The sequence below is a fragment of the Pseudoliparis swirei genome, chromosome 19 (genome assembly GCF_029220125.1).
Source record: "Pseudoliparis swirei isolate HS2019 ecotype Mariana Trench chromosome 19, NWPU_hadal_v1, whole genome shotgun sequence".
In the NCBI taxonomy this organism is placed as follows: Eukaryota; Metazoa; Chordata; class Actinopteri; order Perciformes; family Liparidae; genus Pseudoliparis; species Pseudoliparis swirei.
The window spans coordinates 27,857,044-27,877,605 of record NC_079406.1 but is presented as its reverse complement, the minus strand read 5'-3'; the positions used below and the strand labels follow the sequence as shown (position 1 = coordinate 27,877,605).

Here is a 20,562-nt window from a genome sequence, read left to right as displayed (position 1 = left end):
GGGGACAGAGGGGGAGGAGGTGTTTGGGAGGTGTGATGTGTGGAGGAGACAGGAGAGGGCTGTGAACTGAACCTATTGAAGAAACAGTTCAGCTGGTTGGCCCTCTCCAGGGAGCCCCCTGGCTGTCTCCCTCCCACCTTGAAGCCAGTTATCTGCTTCATGCCAGACCACACCTCCCTTGTGTTGTTCAGCTGGAGTTTGGCCTCCAGCTTCCTCCTGTAGGAGTCCTTGCCCTCCCTGAGCTTCACCTTCAGGTTGCGCTGGACTCTCCTCAGCTCATCCCTGTCTCCAGACCTGAAAGCAGCTTTCTTCTTGTTAAGAAGCGCCTTCAGGTCCCTGGTGATCCAGGGCTTGTTGTTGGGGAAGCAGCACAGTCCGTGATGGGATGGTGGTGTGTTCACAGAACTTGATGTATTCCGTGATGCAGTCGGTCATACTGTTGATGTCCTCCCCGTGCGGTCCACACAGCACATCCCAGTCCGTTGACTCGAAGCAGTCCTGTAGAGCGTCGTTAGCCTCCAGAGACCACCTCCTCACAGTCCTGGTGGTCACAGCCTCTTCACCAGAGGAACATACCTGGGTGTCAGCCGGACCAGGTCATGATCAGACCTGCCGAGGGGGGGAAGGGCAGTGGCGCTGTATCGTACCTTAGTATTAGCATACAGCAAGTCCAGAGTTTTATTGTTCCTTGTTGGGCAGTCTATGTATTGATGGAAGGTTGGCAGAGCTTTTTCCAATGTGGTGTGGTTAAAGTCACCAGTGATAGCCATGAATGCTCCAGGCTGATGATTCAGCAGAGCAGACACAGTGGAGTGGATGGTGTCCACAGCTTCCTCAGCGTCAGCTGATGGCGGCACGCACACGACAACCACAATGGCGGACGTGAACTCCCTCGGCAAATAGTACGGGCGCATCCCCACGGCCAACAGTTCAATGTTCGGGCTACAGAAGCGCTCCTTCACGCACACATGGTCCGGGTGGCACCACCGTTCATTCACATAAACAGCGATCCCGCCCCCCCTCTTCTTACCGCTCTGTGTAGCGTCTCTGTCAGCCCGAACAGTCCTGAAGCCGGGCAAAGACGCGCTGTGATCCGGATAGTCCGCGTGTAGCCACGTCTCAGTGAAGCACAAGAGACTGCTCTCACGGAAGATCCTCTCGGTCATTACCAGCGCGCCGAGCTCATCCGTCTTATTCGCCAAAGACCTCACGTTCCCCGTTATGATCGACGGTACCGAGGGTTTGTATCTCCTCGTTTTAGCCCTCCGCTTGACACCCGATCTGCAGCCGCGAGCCCTTCTCCGTAGCTCCAGCGGGATCACAGGTCTTTCTCCAGGCAGAAGCTGCGGCCTGCACAGCGCGATCAGCTGAGCACGCGAGTAGACGACGGACCCGTCATTGTTTTGCTGTGGCTCTCCGATACTCACGACAAAGTGAACAAAAGCCACAGTAGAATTATCGAAAAAAGTAGTTATGGTCCAGTGTCCGACCGTAACTAAGACAAACGTGAAAGAAAAGAAAAAGAAAAAGAAAAAGAGAGGAAAAGTGCAAAAAAAGACAATAAAATAAAAGCAAAACGCCACTACTGAAGCAAGCAGCCGTTGGCACAGCGCCATTTTAGGTCATCACACATACACACACACACACATATATACACACACATACACACACACACACACAGAAACAGGAACACAGTGGTGTTCTGACATCTGATTTCCTTTATGTAAAACAGTTTTGAGAAAACGAGTGAATCATTAAGCGAGCGGCGTGACGTGTGAACGTGTGAGACGTGTGTTTCAGATCAGTAACTACCAGGGCCCGGCCCGGGTGGTGGTCCAGCTGGTGACGGCGCTGACCCCCCACCCCCAGCTGCACGCGCACAGCCTGGTGGGGAAGCAGTGCGACAAAGGGATCTGTGTCACGGACCTGCAGCCCAAAGACTCCAACATCAGGTGTGCAGGACACACACACACATACACACACATACATACACATACATACACATTCACACACACACACATACATACACATTCACACACACACACACACACATACATACACACATACATACATACACACACACACACATACACATACATACACATACATACATACATACACATACATACACATACATACACATACATATACATACACACATACACACACACACACACATACACACACATACATACACATACATACACATACATACACATTCACACACATACATACACATACACACACATACATACACATACACTACCGTTCAAAAGTTTGGGATCACTTAGAAATTTCCTTATTTTTCAAGGAAAAGCATTGTTTTTTTCAATGAAGATAACATTAAATCAATCAGAAATACACTCTATACATTGTTAATGTGGTAAATGACTATTCTAGGTGGAAGTGTCTGGTTTCTAATGAAATATCTCCAGAGGTGTATAGAGGCCCATTTCCATCAACTATCACTCCAGTGTTCTAATGGTACATTGTGTTTGCTAATCGCCTTAGAAGACTAATGGATGATTAGAAAACCCTTGAAAACCCTTGTGCAATTATGTTAGCACAGCTGAAAACTGTTTTGCTGATGAGAGAAGCTATAAAACTGGCCTTCCTTTGAGCTAGTTGATTATCTGGAGCATCACATTTGTGGGTTCGATAAGACTCTCAAAATGGCCAGAAAAAAAGAACTTTCATGTGAAACTCGCCAGTTTATTCTTGATCTTAGAAATTAAGGCTATTCCAGGCGAGAAATTGCAAAGAAAGTGAAAATGTCCTCCAGCGGTGTGTACTACTCCCTTCAGAGAACAGCACAAACGGGCTCTAACCAGAGCAGAAAGAGAAGTGGGAGGCCCCGGTGCACAACTCAGCAAGAAGACAAGTACATTAGAGTCTCTAGTTTGAGAAATAGACGCCTCACAGGTCCTCAACTGGCAGCTTCTTTAAATGGTACCCGCAAAACGCCAGTGTCAACATCGACAGTGAAGAGGCGACTCCGGGATGCTGGCCTTCTAGGCAGAGTGGCAAAGAAAAAGCCATATCTGAGACTGGCCAATCAAAAGAAAAGATTGGTATGGGCAAAAGAACACAGGCATTGGACAGAGGAAGATTGGAAAAAGGTGTTCTGGACAGATGAATCCAAGTTTGAGGTGTTTGGATCACACAGAAGAACATTTGTGAGACGCAGAACAGGTGAAAAGATGCTGGAAGAGTGCCTGACACCATCTGTCAAGCATGGTGGAGGTCATGTGATGGTCTGGGGCTGCTTTGGTGCTGGGAAAGTGGGAGATTTGTACCAGGTAAAGGGATTTTAAATAAGGAAGGCTATCACTCCATTTTGCAACGCCATGCCATACCCTGTGGGCAGCGCTTGATTGGAGCCAATGTCCTCCTCCAACAGGACAATGACCCAAAGCACACCTCCACATTGTGAAGAACTATTGAGGGAAGAAGCAGGCAGCTGCTGTCTGTAATGGAGTGGCCAGTCACCAGATCTCAACCATTGAGCTGTTGTGGGAGCAGCTTGACCGTATGGTCCTCAAGAAGTGCCCATCAAGCCAATCCAACTAGTGGAGGTGCTTCAGGAAGCGTGGGGTGACATTTCAACAGATTACCTCAACAAATTAACAGCTAGAATGACAAAGGTCTGCAATGCTGTAATTGCTGCAAAAGGAGCATTCTTTGACGAAAGCAAAGTTTGAAGAAAAAAATTAATACTTCAAATACAAATCATTATTTCTAACCTTGTCAATGTCTTGACTATATTTTCTATACATTTTGCAACTCATTTGATAAATAAAAGTGTGAGTTTTCATGGAAAACACGAAATTGTCTGGGTGATCCCAAACTTTTGAACGGTAGTGTATACACACACACATACATACACACACACATACACACATACACACACACATACACACACATACACACTCATACACACACATACACACACATATCCACATACACCATACCTGCAAACTTGTCACCTTTCGGTGAAATTCACCGTTTTGAACTCAAAATAGGTCATCCACGTGAATCGCGGAGATCCGAAGAGTTTTTGTTTTTTTGGGGGGGGGGGGGGCGGGGGGGGGTCACCTGGCCCGCTGCTGTTGAGATTGCAGTGAGACGCGGAGAAAAGTGTGGAGTGGTGCTCTTCGCAATAAAACATCTTTGATGGACGTGTCTCGGCCAATCAGCGTTCAGATGTCGACAGCGTTTGGGAAGTTAGGTTAGCTTGAATGTTAGCCCGCTACATTTGCTGCTGTCCCGCTGCACGGTGTAGCGATGCTAACAAAGTACCCGTACGTTAAACACGATGTGATTTAGCATATTTTAAGTATCGATACTTCATTAAGAGAGCGATCAGAGCGCACGCGCTGCTCCGTGTCGAGCTGTCTGCGCACACTGCGCTGCGCAGCTCACAGCGAGAGAAGAGGCGGAGCTTAGAGACCGACCGGCTTAACAAATAAAACGATGCCAGAAGTGAAATGTTTCAGTCTGTAAAGTTGTGTAACTCTCCAGCTGCTCATCCTGATGAACTGTGGATCATCTGGTCAGAGACTAACGGCCTCATAGTGTAACATCAATGCTATGATGGAACCATGTACAGTGGCGGCTGGTGAAATTTTTTTGGGGGGGGGCGCAGTTTAAATAGCACTCAACAATGAGAAGAAAAGAGGTTTTGAGTAGAATATTGTAAAAAACAAAGCTTTATTTCAAGAACACAGCGTGCTCAACACGGTCCAATAACAACTATCAACACACTGTGACTTTAGCATGAGAGGTTCAGAGCAGCTTTAAGAAACATGGGGTTGGGTTTCAGAGGTTTACAGAATAAAAGAGTTTCACCCTCACATGAAAGAGGTTCAGAGCAGAATAGAGTCAGAAAGAGATCACATGTTACATTGGGGGACAGAGCAGACCCACTACTTTAAAGACAAGTAGCTCCTCTCTTTAAAGTGGTCAAACTTCTCCATAACTCTCTGGTTAAAGTCAATCATGTCTGTAACCAGCCTGTTTCATTATTCTTGAGGGAATGTGTCTGTTTTTCAGAACTTCTTCGTTGTGTTTCGATGCCAGTTCGGTCTCCTACTGCTCTGCATGAAGCTAACTCGCTAACAGCTGTTAGCGAGTTAGCTCCATGCTCTTAGCTAGATAACTGCGGCAAGATTCGTGCTTTACACTTGTCTGAAGCTCTGTAGATCCCTCCCCCCGTTGTAGTCCAGAGAGTTTCAGTCCCAGGACTTTGGAACAACAGACAGGGGAACAAAAAACGAATTACTCATGGAGCATTCAGCTAACCAGCTCCGGTTAGCATATCGGCTAGAGGAGAATCTCCGGTGTCGTCCTCCCGCAGTCAGCGATTTGCTGCTGAATTTTTAATTCCGGATGTTCGGGTCCCAACTCTTTCAGCCTCTTCTTGTCAATATCTGACCGTCGATTGAAAGGTCTTTCGCGTAGAGATACCACAGAGTTTTCAGTCACCGACGCCATGCTAACAACAAGCTTCTGCTAGCTATGTTGCTCGCGTACCTGCGTGGAGGTGGAGCTCCCTGGCAGGGTTGCCAGGTCTGTGAGATAAAACCAGCCCAAAAACCAGCCCAATATCAGAACTCAAAATATGCCCGTGCCAAACCATATACACTGCTTTTAAAGTCCAACAGCATTGCTATCATTGCCAAATGTATTGTAATATCTACAAAGTAACAACATATGTTTAGTTTGCCAGCATTAAAAGCAGTTTTCCCTCAAGTTATTTCACCTAGGTCCTAAAATGGCCTTGTGTAATTAGATACAGTATATTATCATAAATAAAATGTGTATACGTGCTGATCTGGAGTCAGTTTGGTAGGATTTGGGTATGAATAAATTATTTCATTTAAAATATGGATTTTTATTTAAAGATATTCATGTAATTTGCATGCAAAATAGGTCTACCCGAACCAAGGACACAAAATTCAACCCGCGCAACACTTCAAAAGTTGCCCGATTCCGCAGGAAAACCGCGGACCTGGCAACACTGCTCTGTGGGCTGAGGGAACATACGGGTCTCTGATCTGCCCAATAATCCAATCGCCGGTCATTGCCAAAACGACTGAAATGTTGTATCGATGCCGTACACACACGTTAGACCAGCGCCTCGAAAAAGGGGAGGGGCTTCTCTCCGTGATAATGGCGATATATTATATTTTTTCACATTAACTTAAGTGGTTGTTGACAGGGGCTTACGGTCTCCCACACACATTTAGCGCGTCAACACGGTATATTTACTATTTAAATGATTTGGCATATAATGTTTTTTGACAGGATTTTTTTTTCTTTTCTTCTTCTTTTTTTTTCATCCAAATTTTAAGAGGGGCGGCGCACTAGCGCCCCCTATGGACGAACCGCCACTGACCATGTAGTTTCATTCATATCTGGCTGTATTAATACTAATATTACTGACATTTGTTAAGTGTTGAAAAAGTTGGTAAAAAGTGAACCATACAGATGTTTTATTTATTACTATTATAGATAAATATACCAGTCTCGTATTTATGGTACCATATTGTTTGTATGGTATTGAATTCTGGTATCGGGTATCATGATATTTATGGCAGGTATGTAATATGTATAGAAGTTATAATATGAGTATCGTGACAAACAGGTAGAGACAGAACAGATTCAGGGAGAAGTCCATGAGGACTGTTCAGGAAAAAAAAAGGAAGTTGGTTCATGAATGACTTTAACCATATTATATATAATGACAATGTATATTTGTTATTACTATCATTATAGGGCTGAGTCAGAGCGGAGGACCTTTTGTTCTTACTGTTTATTATCATTATTTAGATTTATGGTCAGAACAATAAAATGACTGTAGTTGTGGTTCTAAAAGCTTTGAGGCTTCAAACAACGTGGATGTGGTGTGGTGACAAAAAAAGAAAGAAAGTCACCTGCACCCCCCCCCCCCCCCCCGTTGTCACCTTTTTCACCCCTCATGAGTTTGCAGGTATGATACACATACACTCACACATGCATACAAACACACACACTCGCATACATATCGTACATACACACACACACAACATACACACACACACTCTCAGACACACATACACTCATATACACACACTGACATACACTAACACACACAGACACACACACACACACGGTCACACACTCTCACACACACACCTACATACACACACACACACACTTACATACACCTACACACACACACACACCTACATACACAGACACACACTTACATACACCTACATACACAGACAAGCACACACTTACATACACCTACACACACACACACACCTACATACACCGACATCCACACTCTCACACACACACACACACACTCTATGTACTCGCTCGGCGTGAGGCTCACGGTGTGTGTGTGTGTGTGTGTGTCCTAGCTTCCCTAACCTCGGCATCCTCCACGTGACGAAGAAGAACGTGTCGAAGACGCTGGAGGAGCGCATGGTGGAGGCCGTGAGGCTGGGCCACAGCGGGGGGGTCCGCATCCACCCCGACATCGACGCCCTGCAGGGGGAGGTCCGCGCGCCCCGGGACCTCACCGGTCAGTGTGTGTGTGTGTGTGTGTGTGCGTGTGTGCGTGTGTGTGTGTGTGTGTGCGTGCGTGTGTCTGTGTCTGTGTGTGTGTGTGTGTGTGTGTGTGTGAGCCTGTACTCGTGACCATATTAGAAGAAGGGGGACATTTCAGTCAGAATCTTAAAGGATCATTTTGGGGACATTTTAGAAAATAAAGAATTTTAGTTTGGGACATTTTTTTTTGTAGGACATTTTAGGGATGTGAAAACATTTTGTTACAAGATTTAAAGAGAAATATGGATAAAAAAAAGAGACACTTTAAGAAAGTGACAAACCATCAATCATCTTAATTTTCTCCCTCTGTCTTTCTATCATTATTATTTTAAAAATAATGTCATTATTATTATTATAATAATAATAATCATTATTATTATCTCAGCCTATCCCCCCTCCTTCTGTCTTATTATTTTAATAATAATATTATTATAATGATTATTATAATAATATTAGTATTATCATCTCAGCCTTTGCCCCCCCCCTCTGTCTCATTATAATAATAATAATATTATTATTATCTGCCCCCCTCTATCATTATAATAATAATAATATTAACTGCCCCCCTCTTTCTCTTATTATAATAATAATATTAACTGCTCCACTCTCTCTTATAATAATAATAATAATAATAATATTATTAACTGCCCCCCTCTCTCCCTTATAATAATAATAATAGTATTAACTGCCCACCTCTCTCTCTTATAAAAATAATAATATTATTATTAACGGCCCCCTCTCTCTCTTATTATAATAATAATAATTATAATAATAATATTAATAATAATAATATTATCATCTCCCTTTGTCTCATTATAATAATAATATTAATAATAATAATAATAATATCATAACTCTTTGTCTCATTATAATAATGATAATAATATTAATAATAACAATATTATTATTAATAATAATAATAATAAGAAGAATAAGAATATTATTATCATCTCCTTTTGTCTCATTATAATAATGATAATAATGTTAATAATAATAATAATGTTATTATCATCTCCCTTTTTCTCATAATAATAATAATAATAATACCCCCCCCCCCCCAGACCACCAGCGCAGCGTGATGAGCAGCGCCGCGTCCCTGCAGGCGAAGGAGATGGACCTCAGCGTGGCCCGCCTCATGTTCACGGCCTTCCTGCCCAACAGCGACGGAGGCTTCTCCAGGCGGCTGGAGCCCGTCGTGTCCGACCCCATCTACGACAGCAGTGAGTCCTCCAGGCTGCTGGGCCCCTGACTGGGGGTTCAGGGCCCCAGACTGGTTCAAGGTCCCAGACTGGTTTCATTAAGGTCCCAGACTGGTTTCATTAAGGCCCCAGACTGGTTCAAGGTCCCAGACTGGTTTCATTAAGGTCCCAGACTGGTTTCATTAAGGTCCCAGACTGGTTTCATTAAGGTCCCAGACTGGTTTCATTCAGGCCCCAGACTGGTTCAAGGTCCCAGACTGGTTTCATTAAGGTCCCAGACTGGTTTCATTAAGGTCCCAGACTGGTTTCATTCAGGCCCCAGACTGGTTCAAGGTCCCAGACTGGTTTCATTAAGGTCCCAGACTGGTTTCATTAAGGTCCCAGACTGGTTTCATTAAGGCCCCAGACTGGTTCAAGGTCCCAGACTGGTTTCATTAAGGTCCCAGACTGGTTTCATTCAGGCCCCAGACTGGTTCAAGGTCCCAGACTGGTTCAAGGTCCCAGACTGGTTTCATTAAGGTCCCAGACTGGTTCAAGGTCCCAGACTGGTTTCATTAAGGTCCCAGACTGGTTTCATTAAGGCCCCAGACTGGTTCAAGGTCCCAGACTGGTTTCATTAAGGCCCCAGACTGGTTCAAGGTCCCAGACTGGTTTCATTAAGGCCCCAGACTGGTTCAAGGTCCCAGACTGGTTTCATTAAGGTCCCAGACTGGTTTCATTAAGGTCCCAGACTGGTTCAAGGTCCCAGACTGGTTTCATTAAGGTCCCAGACTGGTTTCATTAAGGCCCCAGACTGGTTCAAGGTCCCAGACTGGTTTCATTAAGGTCCCAGACTGGTTTCATTAAGGTCCCAGACTGGTTTCATTAAGGTCCCAGACTGGTTTCATTCAGGCCCCAGACTGGTTCAAGGTCCCAGACTGGTTTCATTAAGGTCCCAGACTGGTTTCATTAAGGTCCCAGACTGGTTCAAGGTCCCAGACTGGTTTCATTAAGGCCCCAGACTGGTTCAAGGTCCCAGACTGGTTTCATTAAGGTCCCAGACTGGTTTCATTAAGGTCCCAGACTGGTTTCATTAAGGTCCCAGACTGGTTTCATTAAGGTCCCAGACTGGTTTCATTAAGGCCCCAGACTGGTTTCATTAAGGTCCCAGACTGGTTTCATTAAGGTCCCAGACTGGTTTCATTAAGGCCCCAGACTGGTTTCATTAAGGTCCCAGACTGGTTTCATTAAGGTCCCAGACTGGTTGCAGTCTCCGGTCTGAGGATCTCTGTGAACTCGTCCTGCTGCTCTGGTTTCCGTGCGCTGCAACTTCCTGTTGAAAACTATCAACTTCACCGGCGCAGACGGCGAGAGGCGAGAGGACCTGAACCCAGACGGGCTCAGGTCCAAGAGTCGGACGGACTTCCTTCTTCTTGAACTCATTGACTTTAGATCAGAGAGAAACCGTCAGCGCTCAGAGGGTTAACGCGGGACACTTGATATTATAGTTATGACACTTTCCCTCAAATGTGAATGAGATCCTTTAAGCTGCAGTGAACATGTCGGGTTGTTAGAGGTTAAACGCTACAAATACGGAGCCAGAATATGTTAAATATATAGAGAGGCCGGATAGGGGGCGTGGCTTATATCCATGGAATAAGTTGCCGTAAGCTGTGGATGTTTCTAGAGTCTGAGATGCAGCTTGAAGCTTACGTGATCGGGAATCGAACCCTCGGTCTCTTGTCCCCTCCCCACTGACCCCCCCCCCCCCTGTGTTTTCTGTGTTCCCCTCCCCTCAGAAGCTCCCAACGCCTCCAACCTGAAGATCGTGAGGATGGATCGCACCGCCGGCTGCGTGAGCGGAGGAGAGGAGGTCTACCTGCTGTGTGACAAGGTCCAGAAAGGTGACGCAGAAACACAGCCAGGCAAAACAAAGTCCAGTCTGTCATGTGGGAGTGTGTGATGTTTTTAAACTTCATATAAAACACGAGGCGCAAAGCAAGCGATCTGATTGGTTCAGAGCCGTGATATAAAACACATATAGGGTCACAGGGGAAACTGGTCAATAATAGTGTGTGTGTGTGTGTCTGTCTGTGTGTGTGTCTGTGTGTCTGTGTGTGAGTGTGAGTGAGTGTGTGTGTGTGTGTGTGTGTGTGTGTGTGTGTGTGTGTGTGTTTGTGTGTGTGTGTGTGTGTGTGTGTGTAGATGACATCCAGGTTCGGTTCTTTGAAGAAGACAACTCGGGGGTCACCTGGGAGGCTCAGGGAGATTTCTCCCCTACAGACGTCCACAGACAGGTACAAGGAGTCAGTAATACTACTGATAGTACAACTGATAGTACTACTGATAGTACAACTGATAGTACTGTTGGTACTACTGTTGGTACTAGTCACACTCGTAGTACTAGTTATTATTGTAATCTCGTTAAAGGGACCACCACCAGATGGAAGTTCCTCAGAGTACTTTAAGAATGAGCTGTAGTCGTCTCTGTTACCGTGACAACCGTCCTCTGCCCTCAGTTCGCCATCGTGTTCAAGACTCCGAAGTATCGAGACCAGAACCTCCAGAAGCCGACGGCGGTGTTCGTCCAGCTGAAGAGGAAGTCCGACAACGAGACCAGCGACCCCAAGCCCTTCACCTACCACCCTCAGATCATAGGTAGGTTGTGTAGCTCCACCCTCAGATCATAGGTAGGTGGTGTAGCTCCACCCTCAGATCATAGGTAGGTGGTGTAGCTCCACCCTCAGATCACAGGTAGGTGGTGTAGCTCCACCCTCAGATCACAGGTAGGTGGTGTAGCTCCACCCTCAGATCACAGGTAGGTGGTGTCGCTCCACCCTCAGATCACAGGTGTGGATAGTAGGCAGGGAGCTCACCTGTGCTCCTCTCCTCGTACCTGTGTGTCCAGACAAGGAGGAGGTGCAGAGGAAGAGACAGAAGACGTTGCCAAACTTCCAGGACTTCAGCGGCCACGGAGGAGGTGGAAGTCTGTACCGAGGAGGAGGAGGAGGAGGAGGAGGTCCTGCTGCAGGTGGAGGACCTGGATCTGCAGGAGAAGGAGGTATTATTAGTCTGGGGTTTCCACACACCTGGAGAACCTGGAAAGTCAGTGTGACCTTTGAGCTTCAATTTGAGAAGACTGACCACTGATGGTGCGTTTGATTCGTCCTCCAGGTTACTTCCAGGGCTTCACTACCTACAACTATGGCGGAGCAGGAGGAGGAGGAGGAGGAGGTTTCTCCACAGGATACTCAGCTGGTCTGGGAGGAGGAGGAGGAGGAGGAGGAGGAGGAGGCCTCAAACACGAGGAAAAGAAAAAAGCGGGCGACGTGACAGACGACCGCCACCCAGACGATGACTCGGGGTCGGGGGTCGCGCTGAGAGCTGCCGCCCGGCCAGGAGGCCTGGATGTGGGGGGGAGGAGTGAGGAGGGAGGGGTCAGTGCGGAGGAGCCTGAAGGTACACAACGTATACACACACTGTGAACCCTTTAGGGTTTATCAACATCTCACGGATCATTGCATCGCTGCATCGCTGCTGTTATTGGTGATAGAAATATTGGTTCATAAATGAAGAAGCTTTTATTTTGAAATGACAAGAAGGAAGTACGATTAAATTAAAAACAGCTGAAAAAACAAAGTGATTGATGATAATTAACGTATTTATATTTAGTAACTTTGTGTTAAATAAAATCTCGTTTCACACATTTTAGATTCTTTTGAGACGTTTTAGGAACTTTTATTCATTCAAAGAAGCAGATCTTTACATTTGAGAAGCTTTTATTGTCTAATTGTTTCAGTCGATGACGTGACGGCAGCTAAAAAGTTGAAGAATGTATTTTCTTAAATGTTTTTCTAACCAGTGACGTGAAACTTAAACATTTCTCTGCTTTTAAATGTTTTGTTATACTTTGTGTGGCATAAAAACTATTAGCTTAAATAAAATGTCTCCCTTTCGTACTGTAATGATGTGTTTGTGTGGCCAGGCGACCTCCGGCTGCAGGCGGCCGGCGGCCGGCTCGAGGCTCTGTTTCGGTATTCGGTGACCGGCGACTCGGCCTATCTGCTGGCGGCGCAACGGCAGCTGATGGCGGCGCAGGACGAGGACGGAGACACGTCAGTCAGACCCTCGTCTTCGCTCTCGAGGACGCACCTTCAGCGCTCTGACCGTCCTCCTCTCTCCTCCTAGGGGCCTCCACCTGGCAGTCCTCCACAGCCAGCAGGAGGCGCTGAAGAGTCTGACGCAGGTGGTCTCCGCTCTGCCCGGAGAGGAGGTGCTCAACATGAGAAACCACCTCTACCAGGTACTCGCCTCCTAAAGCTCCGCCCCCTAAAGCTCCGCCCCCTGCAGCGCCGAGCAGGAAATCAGCATTTCTTCTACCCGCGTTGTGTTCTTTTGTTCAGCGTAGTTTCCTAGCAGCGAGGATGCATCCTACTTCCTACTCCAAGGGCAAGAAGAAAAAACGATAGATGAACCTCTCTGTTTGAGAGGGAGGAGGAGCACTTAGGAAGCTAGGAGCCAAGATGTTTCCAGTTTAACAACAAGGGAACGACCTTGCTGAGGAGAGGGGTTGCTTCCTTGTCTGGGTGTAAGAAAGGCGTCTTTCTGTTACAGGAGATAAGAAGGAAGCAAGTGAGCGAGGGTGGACAAAAGGCAGCTTTCTGTTAAGGGAGATAAGAAGGAAACGAGTGAGAGAAGGTGCAAGAGACCTACTTAGGAAGCAGGAGGCAATGAAGTGTACTAGTTAGAGATCAATGAAGTGTACTAGTTAGGGATCAATGAAGTGTACTAGTTAGGGATCAATGAAGTGTACTAGTTAGGGATCAATGAAGTGTACTAGTTAGGGATTGTAGCAGGCCTGAGGCCGCCACCCGTGGGTTTCCCCCCCCAGCACCAAGGATCCGCCAGACAGCACGAGGGTTTGTTCAACGACATATTTATTGGCACACACACGACACCGAGCAGACCGCAAAACACGTGCCTCTGCTCACCTCCCTTCTCCACTCTCGAGTGGGAGCTTTTATAAGGGTGGCCTCGGCTGCTGAGTGATTGCCAATCACCAGCAGCCGAGGCCAAATCAGACACAGCTGCCACAGGGATCAATGAAGTGTACTAGTTAGGAATCAATGAAGTGTACTAGTTAGAGATCAATGAAGTGTACTAGTTAGGGATCAATGAAGTGTACTAGTTAGGGATCAATGAAGTGTACTAGTTAGGAATCAATGAAGTGTACTAGTTAGAGATCAATGAAGTGTACTAGTTAGAGATCAATGAAGTGTACTAGTTAGGGATCAATGAAGTGTACTAGTTAGGAATCAATGAAGTGTACTAGTTAGGGATCAATGAAGTGTACTAGTTAGAGATCAATGAAGTTTACTAGTTAGGGATCAATGAAGTGTACTAGTTAGGAATCAATGAAGTGTACTAGTTAGAGATCAATGAAGTGTACTAGTTAGGGATCAATGAAGTGTACTAGTTAGGGATCAATGAAGTGTACTAGTTAGGGATTAATGAAGTGTACTAGTTAGGAATCAATGAAGTGTACTAGTTAGAGATCAATGAAGTGTACTAGTTAGAGATCAATGAAGTGTACTAGTTAGGGATCAATGAAGTGTACTAGTTAGAGATCAATGAAGTGTACTAGTTAGGGATCAATGAAGTGTACTAGTTAGGGATCAATGAAGTGTACTAGTTAGGGATCAATGAAGTGTACTATTTAGGGATTAATGAAGTGTTCTAGTTAGGGATCAATGAAGTGTACTAGTTAGAGATCAATGAAGTGTACTAGTTAGAGATCAATGAAGTGTACTAGTTAGGGATCAATGAAGTGTACTAGTTAGGAATCAATGAAGTGTACTAGTTAGAGATCAATGAAGTGTACTAGTTAGAGATCAATGAAGTGTACTAGTTAGGAATCAATGAAGTGTACTAGTTAGAGATCAATGACATGTACTAGTTAGGGATCAATGAAGTGTACTAGTTAGAGATCAATGAAGTGTACTAGTTAGGGATCAATGACGTGTACTAGTTAGGGATCAATGAAGTGTACTAGTTAGGGATTAATGAAGTGTTCTAGTTAGGAATCAATGAAGTGTACTAGTTAGAGATCAATGAAGTGTACTAGTTAGAGATCAATGAAGTGTACTAGTTAGGAATCAATGAAGTGTACTAGTTAGAGATCAATGAAGTGTACTAGTTAGGAATCAATGAAGTGTACTAGTTAGAGATCAATGAAGTGTACTAGTTAGAGATCAATGAAGTGTACTAGTTAGGGATCAATGAAGTGTACTAGTTAGAGATCAATGACGTGTACTAGTTAGGAATCAATGAAGTGTACTAGTTAGAGATCAATGAAGTGTACTAGTTAGGGATCAATGAAGTGTACTAGTTAGAGATCAATGAAGTGTACTAGTTAGAGATCAATGAAGTGTACTAGTTAGAGATCAATGAAGTGTACTAGTTAGGAATCAAGGAAGCGTCCTACTATGAGAGGAAGCATGAATAAAGCTCCTCCTGCATGTATCCCAGACTCCTTTGCACCTGGCCGTGATCACCCAGCAGAGGGAGGCGGTGGAAGCGCTGCTATTGGCCGGCGCCGACCCGACTCTGACGGACCGCCACGGCAACACGGCGCTCCACCTGGCGTCCCGGCTGGAAGGAGGAGGAGGAGGAGGAGGAGGGATAGTCCAGTTTCTACTGCAGCACAGAGAGATGAGTGAGCTGCTGGACCACACCAACACAGCAGGTACACACACACACACACACCAACACAGCAGCTACACACACACACACCAACACAGCAGCTACACACACACACACACCAACACAGCAGCTACACACACACACACACACACACACCAACACAGCAGCTACACACACACACACCAACACAGCAGGTACACACACACACACACCAACACAGCAGCTACACACACACACAGAAAGCGTGTACAAAACGTCCGTGGCGTCTCCGCAGGTCTGTGTGCGATCCACCTGGCCGTCCTGGCCAATCAGCTGTCTTCTCTCAGGGAGCTGCTGGTGGGCGGGGCTAACGTGGAGGCTCAGGAGCGCGGCTGTGGACGCACCGCGCTCCACCTCGCCACCGAGAGGGACAACGTGTCGCTGGCCGGCTGCCTGCTGCTGGAGGTACAGGCACTGGTTCCTCTGGTCTCACTGGTCAGGTGGTCTCCCTGGTCAGGTGGTCTCCCTGGTCACGTGGTTCCACTGGTCAGGTGGTCTCTCTGGTCAGGTGGTCTCTCTGGTCAGGTGGTCTCACTGGTCAGGTGGTCTCTCTGGTCAGGTGGTCTCTCTGGTCAGGTGGTCTCCCTGGTCACGTGGTTCCACTGGTCAGGTGGTCTCTCTGGTCAGGTGGTCTCTCTGGTCAGGTGGTCTCCCTGGTCACGTGGTTCCACTGGTCAGGTGGTCTCTCTGGTCAGGTGGTTCCACTGGTCAGGTGGTCTCCCTGGTCAGGTGGTCTCCCTGGTCAGGTGGTCTCCCTGGTCACGTGGTTCCACTGGTCAGGTGGTTCCACTGGTCAGGTGGTCTCACTGGTCAGGTGGTCTCCCTGGTCAGGTGGTCTCCCTGGTCACGTGGTCTCACTGGTCAGGTGGTCTCTCTGGTCAGGTGGTCTCCCTGGTCACGTGGTTCCACTGGTCAGGTGGTCTCACTGGTCAGGTGGTCTCTCTGGTCAGGTGGTCTCCCTGGTCACGTGGTTCCACTGGTCAGGTGGTTCCACTGGTCAGGTGGTTCCACTGGTCAGGTGGTCTCTCTGGTCAGGTGGTCTCCCTGGTCACGTGGTTCCACTGGTCAGGTGGTCTCCCTGGTCACGTGGTTCCACTGGTCAGGTGGTCTCCCTGGTCAGGTGGTCTCCCTGGTCACGTGGTTCCACTGGTCAGGTGGTCTCCCTGGTCAGGTGGTCTCCCTGGTCACGTGGTTCCACTGGTCAGGTGGTTCCACTGGTCAGGTGGTCTCACTGGTCACGTGGTTCCACTGGTCAGGTGGTCTCACTGGTCACGTGGTTCCACTGGTCAGGTGGTCTCTCTGGTCAGGTGGTCTCCCTGGTCACGTGGTTCCACTGGTCAGGTGGTCTCACTGGTCACGTGGTTCCACTGGTCAGGTGGTCTCTCTGGTCAGGTGGTCTCCCTGGTCACGTGGTTCCACTGGTCAGGTGGTCTCTCTGGTCAGGTGGTCTCTGGTCAGGTGGTCTCCCTGGTCAGGTGGTCTCTCTGGTCAGGTGGTCTCCCTGGTCAGGTGGTCTCAGGTGGTTCCCCAGTAAGATCTGACTGATGCCTCCCGTCTCCAGGGAAACGCTCAGGTGGACTGCTTCACCTTCAACGGCTCCACCCCCCTCCACATCGCCGCAGGCCGAGGCTCCGTCAAGCTGACGGCTCTCCTGATGGCTGCAGGTAAACACACACCTGGAGATGCTAACCTTAGCTTAGCATAGAGACCGTATTGTTATCTGTCTCACTGTTGTTGCAGTGAGACAGACACTGCAGATTGTGGGTTGGTTAGTTGTTTGGTTGGTTAGTTAGTTATGGTTAGTTAGTTGGTAGGTTGGTTGATTAGTTAGTTGGTTGGTTATGGTTAGTTGGTTAGTCGGTTATGGTTAGTTAATTAGTTGGTTTGTTAGTTATTTAGTTGGCTATGGTTAGTTGGTTATGGCTAGTTGATTATGGTTAGTTGGTTATGGTTAGTTGGTTATGGCTAGCTGGTTGGTTAGTTGGTTAGTTAGTTGTTGTTGTTTAACCAACAGAGCGTGTGTGTGTTTCAGGAGCGAACCCTCAGAAGGAGAACTTTGAGCCACTCTTCTTCAGGGAGGAGGACTGTGATGAAGAGAGGGAGGATGAGGATGAAGATGAAGGCTACATCCCAGGAACCACTCCTCTCAACATGGCCGCCACCACTCAGGTACAGCTGTAACTAAAGAGACACGGTTTTCAAAATAAGAGCCTAACCTAAACAGTTTAACAGGTTCAACAGCAGATGAACTGCAGTGATCTCTCTCTCTCTCTCTCTCTCTCTATATATATATATATATATTAGGGCTGTCAATCGATTAAAAAAAATTAACTAATTAATCGCATATTTTGAAATTCATTAATCGCGATTAATCGCAATTAAAAGTTAAAAGTTCATTCTTTTTAAAGACCAAACTTCACACAGAGCTGTGTTTTCAAAGAGGCTCCTACCTATAAAGTGCCAGCGAGGTATTTAATATTGTGGATGATAAATTGTTTCTTCAGTGAAACATCCAGATTAGTAAAAAAAATGAAGTATATTGAGACCCCATTGGTCCTGTCATCTTTAACACTGAACAGCAGCAGAACCAGTGGCCTTGGTAACTGACTGACATTCACATATGTCACGTTCACCCTCTGGAGGCTGGGGGCATTTTATACATTTTACAAAAAAATGTAAATTCACCTTTTTAAGGCGTTTGCATATGACACACCCCCACGTGTTATACATCAAACATTCCAGAACAATCTCAGCTCTATTCAATGAGGCTCATTGTCCTCGCGCCGTGTTCTCTGGTTCTCTGACTGACAGGCTGCTAATGAGCCTCACCTGTGAGGTGGGAGGTCCTTTGTGATTTACTGAGTGTTCATTGGTTGTTTTTTTCCCAAAATGTTAACAGACAAACGGATTGACCAATCACGGTGAAGGTTTCGTGTGACGAGTTCTTTCCGCGCCGCGTCCCCCGACACGTCGCCCCTCCGTTCCTCTGTGTATCAGAGGGGGAGACGGGAGGAAGGAGGAGCAGGAGGAAACCCGACTGATTCATCCACGAGTTTAAACTCATTTCTGCTCCTTATTTTCGCGGAGAAATAATTGTTTTAAAAACGGAAACAGTGTTAAACCGCAATGCCGCGGTTTGACACTCGGTTTGAGTGTAAAAACTTCAATGAACACCGGAAGTAAACAAAGTTGCGTTAATTGCGTTAAAATATTTTAGTGCGTTAACACGGCCAAATTAATCGCATAGATTAACGCGTTAACGCTGACAGCCCTAATATATATACATATGTATATATATATATATGTATATATATATAATGTAATATAATATAATATATATACCTTTTTTATATATTTCCACAACAAAACAAAAAAATATATATATTATTTTATATATATTTTATTTAATAAAAATAAAAAATCTATTATTATTTTATATAAATAAATTTAATATAAATATATTATATATATATATATATATAATATATATATATTTAATAAATTTTATATAAATTGAAAACATGCAGTGCATTTTTATGACGGCGCGTGTGTGTGTGTGTTTGTGTGTTTGCAGGTGTTGGAGCTTCTGAATGGAAAAGAATATGAAACAAAATGTCCACAAAAAGCCTTCACCCCTTCTCAAGGTGAGTCTCCAATCTGAGGCCATTTAATATTTACACACTAACGTGTAGTTAAAACTTTTGTTTTTAAAGTTTCATTGAATGACGTTTAATCAACGGGGTCATTAAAGTGTATTTGTATCTGTGCATGAAGAAATAGAGACGTACACACAAATGTACTAAACAGGGTAATTATACATAATGACAGTGAGACATCAACAGAAACATATAGTTATAATGACTCTATAACATATTATTATTATTATTCTTAATTATAAATCCAACTTAATGCCATGGCAATTAATGAAAACAGTAACTATTAAAAAAATATGTAAATTCTTGAAAACATATATTCTGATCATTATGTGAATAAAGAAATCGAAAAAAATTAAATAGATAATATTAAATAAATATTTAGATAATTACGTGATTGAATAAATAACAAAAATATAAAACGTAAACAATTTAAAAAATCATCGAATAAATACATAAAATATAAAACATTGATTACATAATAAAAATATAAAGCATCATAAGGTGAATAATAAAATAGAAAATCCTGATTAAATAAATAATATATACATTTAATTAATTAATAAAAATAACATTGAACATGTGTGTAATAATGTCCACAAGGAGGGAAAGCTCAACTAAAGTTGTGTGACCTCTAACCTTTCTTCTTAAATTTGGGGAGGGAGTGAAGTGAGTCAGCTGTTTTCAAGTGTGTGTGTGTCTGTGTGTCTGTCTGTGTGTGTGTGTGTGTGTGTGTGTAGGCGACTTGGCGATCCTGGACCTGGAGGTGAAGCAGCAGGTGTGTCGCGCTCTGGAGAGTGAAGGATGCTGGGAAAACCTGGCTCACAGTCTGGGCCTCGGGATCCTCAACACGGCCTTCAGGCTGAGCCCCTCCCCCGCCAAGACACTGCTGGACAGCTACGAGGTAACACACACACACACACATTTGATATGTCACATGAGAGATGAGCTCTTAAGAATTGTTGAGAAAGTTTAAGATATTGAAAATAAAGAAATCCAACTTTGAACTGTTTTATTTTAATGTTTTTCCTCATGTTGTCTTTAAATGCCTTTGTTTAGATTATATTTCAGTTTAAAACTCCTCATACGATTTATTTTTCGCTTCCTCTCTTAATCAATTTGGTTTTATTTGATCTAACTGGATGAATTGATTGAGTTTGACCTCTGACTTCCTGCAGGTTTCAGGCGGGACGGTCAGGGACCTGCTGGCTGGTCTCAGGTCAGTCGGCGAGTGCAGAGGGCTGAGCGTCCTGGAGGAGGCGCTGCGTCGCCGCCATGAGGATGAGGATGAGGAGGAGGAGGAGGAGGAGGAGGAGGAGCCGAGCGGTGAGCCGACCACACGAGGCGCTCGCCGTCCAGGTGTTAGGGTTCAAACCGGCGACTCACTCAGG

General features: G+C 45.5%; 1 protein-coding gene across 9 annotated transcripts in view; it reads left to right on the top strand.

Moving 5' to 3' along the window:
* Window positions 1-20,562, top strand: part of nfkb1 (nuclear factor of kappa light polypeptide gene enhancer in B-cells 1) — a 34,519-nt gene that overhangs the window by 12,327 nt on the left and 1,630 nt on the right. For 5 of the 9 annotated variants that reach the window (XM_056438926.1, XM_056438924.1, XM_056438928.1 and 2 more), the window contains 17 exons: window positions 1,801-1,952; window positions 7,410-7,573; window positions 8,661-8,819; window positions 10,577-10,681; window positions 10,983-11,074; window positions 11,297-11,435; window positions 11,686-11,838; window positions 11,952-12,236; window positions 12,763-12,892; window positions 12,966-13,080; window positions 15,306-15,522; window positions 15,754-15,923; window positions 17,080-17,182; window positions 17,551-17,687; window positions 19,093-19,162; window positions 19,912-20,075; window positions 20,350-20,497. In XM_056438926.1, coding sequence (XP_056294901.1) covers window positions 1,801-1,952; window positions 7,410-7,573; window positions 8,661-8,819; window positions 10,577-10,681; window positions 10,983-11,074; window positions 11,297-11,435; window positions 11,686-11,838; window positions 11,952-12,236; window positions 12,763-12,892; window positions 12,966-13,080; window positions 15,306-15,522; window positions 15,754-15,923; window positions 17,080-17,182; window positions 17,551-17,687; window positions 19,093-19,162; window positions 19,912-20,075; window positions 20,350-20,497 — 2,503 coding nt within the window. The remainder of the gene's footprint in view (window positions 1-1,800; window positions 1,953-7,409; window positions 7,574-8,660; window positions 8,820-10,576; window positions 10,682-10,982; window positions 11,075-11,296; window positions 11,436-11,685; window positions 11,839-11,951; window positions 12,237-12,762; window positions 12,893-12,965; window positions 13,081-15,305; window positions 15,523-15,753; window positions 15,924-17,079; window positions 17,183-17,550; window positions 17,688-19,092; window positions 19,163-19,911; window positions 20,076-20,349; window positions 20,498-20,562) is intronic. The other 4 variants (XM_056438930.1, XM_056438931.1, XM_056438933.1 and 1 more) reach the window with 2 other exon arrangements.